Source organism: Propithecus coquereli, unplaced genomic scaffold, assembly GCF_000956105.1.
Source record: "Propithecus coquereli isolate 6110/MARCELLA unplaced genomic scaffold, Pcoq_1.0 Scaffold4, whole genome shotgun sequence".
Taxonomy (NCBI): Eukaryota; Metazoa; Chordata; class Mammalia; order Primates; family Indriidae; genus Propithecus; species Propithecus coquereli.
In genome coordinates this window covers 7519080-7524408 of record NW_012149729.1, presented here as the reverse complement: position 1 = coordinate 7524408, position 5329 = coordinate 7519080, and the positions used below count along the sequence as shown (strand labels likewise).

The window sequence follows — 5329 nt, the reverse complement described above, 5'->3', positions numbered from 1 at the left end:
AACAGGCATGATAGCATATTCTCAAACCTGGAAGACTTTATAATTCCCTAAATCAAATCTCATGATGATTACTGCTTGTGTAAGACTAATCTGGAAAAAAATCAGTCCACTAGCTTGCTCCAAAATGAAAACTTTCCTGCCCAAAGAACTGTATCTACCATTATTGTAGACTAATAAATGTGTTTTCAAGGTTAGTCCTTATATAGAAATGTATAAATTCTAGGTAGACAAGATCACAGAAAAAAGGCCTTCTGTTTAGCTAAAGATTAAAGATGAAAATTTTCTTCATAGGTAGGCATTATTAAAATAAATATTACAGTACCTAATTGGATTGTTTATGCTTTAGAGTCAGTCAGTCCCTATAGCAAAGTTTCTTACTTTCATTCATTTAAAAAAAAATATGGTTCTCTCTAATTTTGTCTTAATTCTCCACATCCCCCCGTCTCCACCTCCATGTTTTTAGTTTGTTTTGGAGAAACCAAATTAGTAAACAACCTTGAGGCAAGTATGTCTTAGGAAATTTCCTAAACATTAAAGGTGGATGCTTTATAGGAAGTTATCTTTATACAAATCCATCAAAATTTCCCATGGATCCCCATGAAATACACCATGTTAAGTAAAATTGATTTGCTTTTCAATTCTTCTAGAGGAGATGGAGGTAGTGAAGATGAATGGTGCTATAATTTTTGTGTTGTGAGCAAGTTCAGGATCTATCTAGCTTGTGTAGCACAGGTGCCTTACAGGTAGGCACTCATGTTTGTTGAATGAATAACTGTCAGAGATAATGCAATTTCTAAGATGCCTCTCTCTTGGAAAGGAGTTATTTTCTGCAAATTTTTCTGAAACATAGTGCCATCTACCCATTTAAAATTTCTTTTCCCAGCTATTATTTTGTAGGATTTGCTTCACAACTTATTTCTCACTTTAAGACTCTTTAGATTGAACATATGTTAATTGCTAGACTAACAACCTGGAAAATGTATAAAATTTATTTTCAGGAAAAGAACTTGTTTGATAAAATATTAATGAAAATATTGAATGAATTAAGGATTGAAGCTATAAAATTTAATGTATAATCTCACTTTCAAATCAGGCATTTCGCAAAGCTTTATAGACATTAAATTTACTTATTAAACAGACATGAAGAACTCAGAAGTAAGTTCTTTAGTCAATTGTTTTTCTTTATTCCTCACCTTCAACAAAGGTCCCTCCCTATTTCAGCAGCTTAGATTTTGTTATAGCCAATTTTCTAAAACGGGAAAATCTACCTGTCCTTAATTTCAGATATATACTTCTTCTATAGGTATATAAAAGCAGAACCAAAACAGCCCACACTCTTTAAAAAACAGTTAAGTTATAAAAGATATTATAGAGTCTGGACAATAGAAGGAATATTTAACCTAGAATCCTATCTCATTAACAGAGCTAATAAATATTTCATTTTGGTATTATTTCATATGCACATTTACATGTAAGTTACAACGCACAAATATAACTTCCTATCTTTAACAAGCTGATACCTGAGTTTCATTGTTTTTTTCAATTGGCTGCATATTATTTTAACATAGGTATACCATAATTTATTAAATTATTCTCCTAGTATAGGACACTTATGGTACATACAATTTTGGAATACACTATTATCAAAAGATACAAATATTTTTATGGTCCTTGGCACATCTTGTCAAACTGTTCTTGAAGGGAGTTGTGTCGATAGTCTGACATGAGAATATCAGTTTGGTGAACTCTAACTAGAAATGGGTAGAGTAATACATTTTTCCCTGCTAATTGAAAAGATGAAAATGACATATTCTTTTACTAGGCACTTCTTTAATGACCAAGAAAGTTTGTTTCCTATGTTTATTTCTTCTTTTGGAAAACATTCCTTTCCCACTTGTCTAAATGTTCTATTTGTTGCTCTTATCAGAAGTGCTTTATTGTCTACCATCTTTTGCTGTAAATCATTTCCCTTAGTTTTTTTTCCCTTTTTTTAACGTTAAATATATACCTTCCGAATTAAGTCTTTTAGTTTGCGGACCTCTTCACTTAAATCTTCAACATTACTGACGAGTTCTTCACAAACTGAAGTAAAATTCCGGGGAGAAGCCCATTCCAGTACGATCTGTTAAGATTTTCAAAAGCTACATTTTAAAGAATGGAAACAACTTTTCACAACTTTATACAGACAAAGATTATACAACATTCTTAAACACCAAATTATATAACTGGAAAGGATTTTTAGTTCAGGATATATCCTGACACCAAACAATAAGTAATTTATACAATAATTGAATCAGCTTGCTGACTGCATTTCCTAAATACGTACATATAACTTTCTATATGGACATTAATATTAGTAATATTTATGGTGAACAAATCAATTCATGAAGTTTTTAAAATAACATTATTCCCATATTAGTGTTACATAAAAATCACTAGAAAACAAGTGCATTTAAAAATTTTCACTACAAATAGCTAAAACCAAATCACACGAAAAACTACAAAATTAAGTTGCTTTTGCAGGCCACTTACCCCTTCTCTTTTTAAAATATCCTTCATTAAAAAATCTTATACTTATATAATTTTTTAATAACACTCAACACGCTGTTTTGTTTCAACTTTCACTTGGGTCTCCTGTCACTTTATATTTTAAACAATTAAATCCCCTTTAAGAACAAATGGTAAATTCAATACATGGATTAGTTTAATTTTTGGTGTGACTCTTTTTCTTGAGGGAAAGAACACTAAATTTTTCAATTAAATTAGTATATAAATGAATAATATTAAACAAACTGACTTATTTAGATCTTATGTGATTTTATAGAATAAATGATATAATTTTACCAGATCAGTACTGTTTATTGAATTATCATGAACTTATCTGGAATGTTCTTCAGCATTCAGACTTTACTTAATAACTTTTGTAGAATACCTTGTGAGAATTTACAGGTAACTCAGTAATGATATTCTGTACAGCAGTTATTAAATGGCCACACTGTTTGTTTAATTTCAGAAGAAAGTTGAGGAACTCATCACCACTAAAGTAGGGAAACAAACAAACAGGAATCACTAATTAGAGCAATTTACTTCACTTTACTGGGCTAGTTACTTAAAATCTAGTCATAAATTAATTAAATTCTTTAAAAAATATTTATGTAATAGCTATTAAGTATTAGGTACTAAAACAGGCATTGAGTATAAAAGAAAAACAAGTCCCCAGTCTTGAGAATCTTAAAGTTCAGGATGAGATGCAGACATATAATTATAACATTGTATTCATAGGGACACATGAAGAAAGAAGACTGAAAAAACAATATTTGAGTACCTACTATGTGAAGACACTGCACTATTTTACATTTATTATTTCTTTTAATTCTTTGCAACAACCTCTGTAAGATAGATGTTGTTAATTCTAGTTTGTAGTTGAGACATCTAAAATTCAGAGAGAATATGGTGGGAACAGGGAATTAGAAATGCTTCACAGAGATAATTAGAAGTGCTTCATAGAGATAATATGTGAACTGAGCCTGCAGTTGAAGAATAAATTTGACAAGTAGGCAAGGAAGAGAAGAGGTTCTGGATAAAGAGAATAGCCAGTGCAAAAGTACAAGGATAGGAGGTCACTAAGGTATAACTAAAGTACAGATTATGGAAAGTAGTGAGAGAAAAGGCTGGATATAACCATTTATTAAAGGAACTTTTGTGATGTACTAAGGAATTGGATTTTATCTTTTTCATAATATAGTTACTAGAGGATTTTGAACAAAGAAATAGAAAATCAGAATTTAAAAAATGAGAACATTTATTTAAGAAGTGGTGTGGATCAATGGAACACAAAAACGGAAGTAGAGAGAATAATTAGGAGACTAATGGAAAAATCCATCCATGAAATGATGAAGAAAAACTTAAACTAAGGATCTGGCAGTAACAGTCTCACTGGGGGGAAGGATGAAGAGTGGTGGTTTAGAAACCTTTCGGAGAAGAAATTGAAAAATGTGGTGATGGATTGCATGTGAAAGAAAAGAATGATTCTCAGATGTTTTTGGTTTCAATGGAAGGTGGTGGCACTAAACTGGGAATTGAATTTGCAGGTGGGTGGTGGGGAAAGCAGTGGTATAAAGAGAAAACATTATGGCATAATAATTAAAAGCACCGACTCTTGAGTAAAGAGCCAACCTCAGTTTGGAATCAGCTTTCACACTTATTAGCTTTATGATCTTGGGCAAGCCTAATCTTGAGCCAAATGTTTACATTTCTCTAGAATGGAGACAACAGGACTATCAGGAGGACTGAAGGAGATGGACATAAAGTACCTAGCACTGTCTCTAGCACCCATAATTAAGCAAACTTAATTACAACGACTGCAATGATGATGAGACATACAGGTGGCAACAATCAATAAGCAGTAGAAAATGCGGGTCTTGCAGGGGTATTTATCCTGGGCTTTTAAGACTCATGAGGTTAGATGAAATTCAGAGAGTCAATGAAACTCACTGGGAAAAAAATTTGTTTTTATTTCACTTATCTCTAACCAAAATTCAGTCTTTCCTTCAATTGTGAACGTAAGTGCAAACCACAGTAGTATTAGAAATGTCTATGACTTTGTTAGAAATAGAGATCAAAACTATGGTCATGAAGACCACAGGACATACTGTGAAGAGGGGAGAGTTGATAGGGGTGGAATAAAAAAGCCATTAAAGGAAAAGTAGCCTGAGAAGTAGAAGAAACTCAGGAGTTAAGGGTTGTTATGAATGGCAATGAAGGGAATGGATTCAAAAAGGAAAAGATTAAATACATTAAATAAGATAAGTATACTCTTTTGGCAATGAGGAGACACTGGTGTTTAGATTAGTTTTTGTGATAGAAGCCAATTTACAGTAGAAGCTACAAAGAAACTTAACACAACCAACAGAAAAGCTGGCCAAGGATATAACAGGCAATTCAGAGAAAAAGAAAAAATAAAATTTGAATGGATAATAAATGCGGGAATACAATAACCATAAGATGTTACATTATAGCAGAATGACAAAAATTAAGTAAATCATTAATATTGGAAGTTTATCTTTCTGGAGAGTCCTTTAACAGTATCCATTAAAATAAAATTGCAATAAAAACTACTCCTATGGGACCAAAAGGTACTTCTGAGTCCAAACAGAAATTCTTACATAGACAAGTTTTGACGATACACTATACAAAGTTTCTTTCATACTACTTCTAGAAGGAAAGGTTATAAAAAGTAAGCAAGGTCAGCCTCCAATGAAACTAACAGCAAACTTTTCTCTAAGATACATTCTAGGACACATATAGTATTTTCATTTAAGACAAGTCT

The 5329-nt window shown here is 31.8% G+C and overlaps 1 protein-coding gene across 1 annotated transcript in view; it reads right to left on the bottom strand.

The window, feature by feature from the left end:
- ASZ1 (ankyrin repeat, SAM and basic leucine zipper domain containing 1) overlaps positions 1-5329 on the bottom strand; it is a 49902-nt gene that overhangs the window by 1450 nt on the left and 43123 nt on the right. The window contains exons 10-11 of the mRNA XM_012652737.1: positions 2933-3038; positions 2009-2122 (exon numbers count right to left, since the gene is read on the bottom strand). Of these exons, the coding sequence (XP_012508191.1) occupies positions 2009-2122; positions 2933-3038 (220 nt within the window). The remainder of the gene's footprint in view (positions 1-2008; positions 2123-2932; positions 3039-5329) is intronic.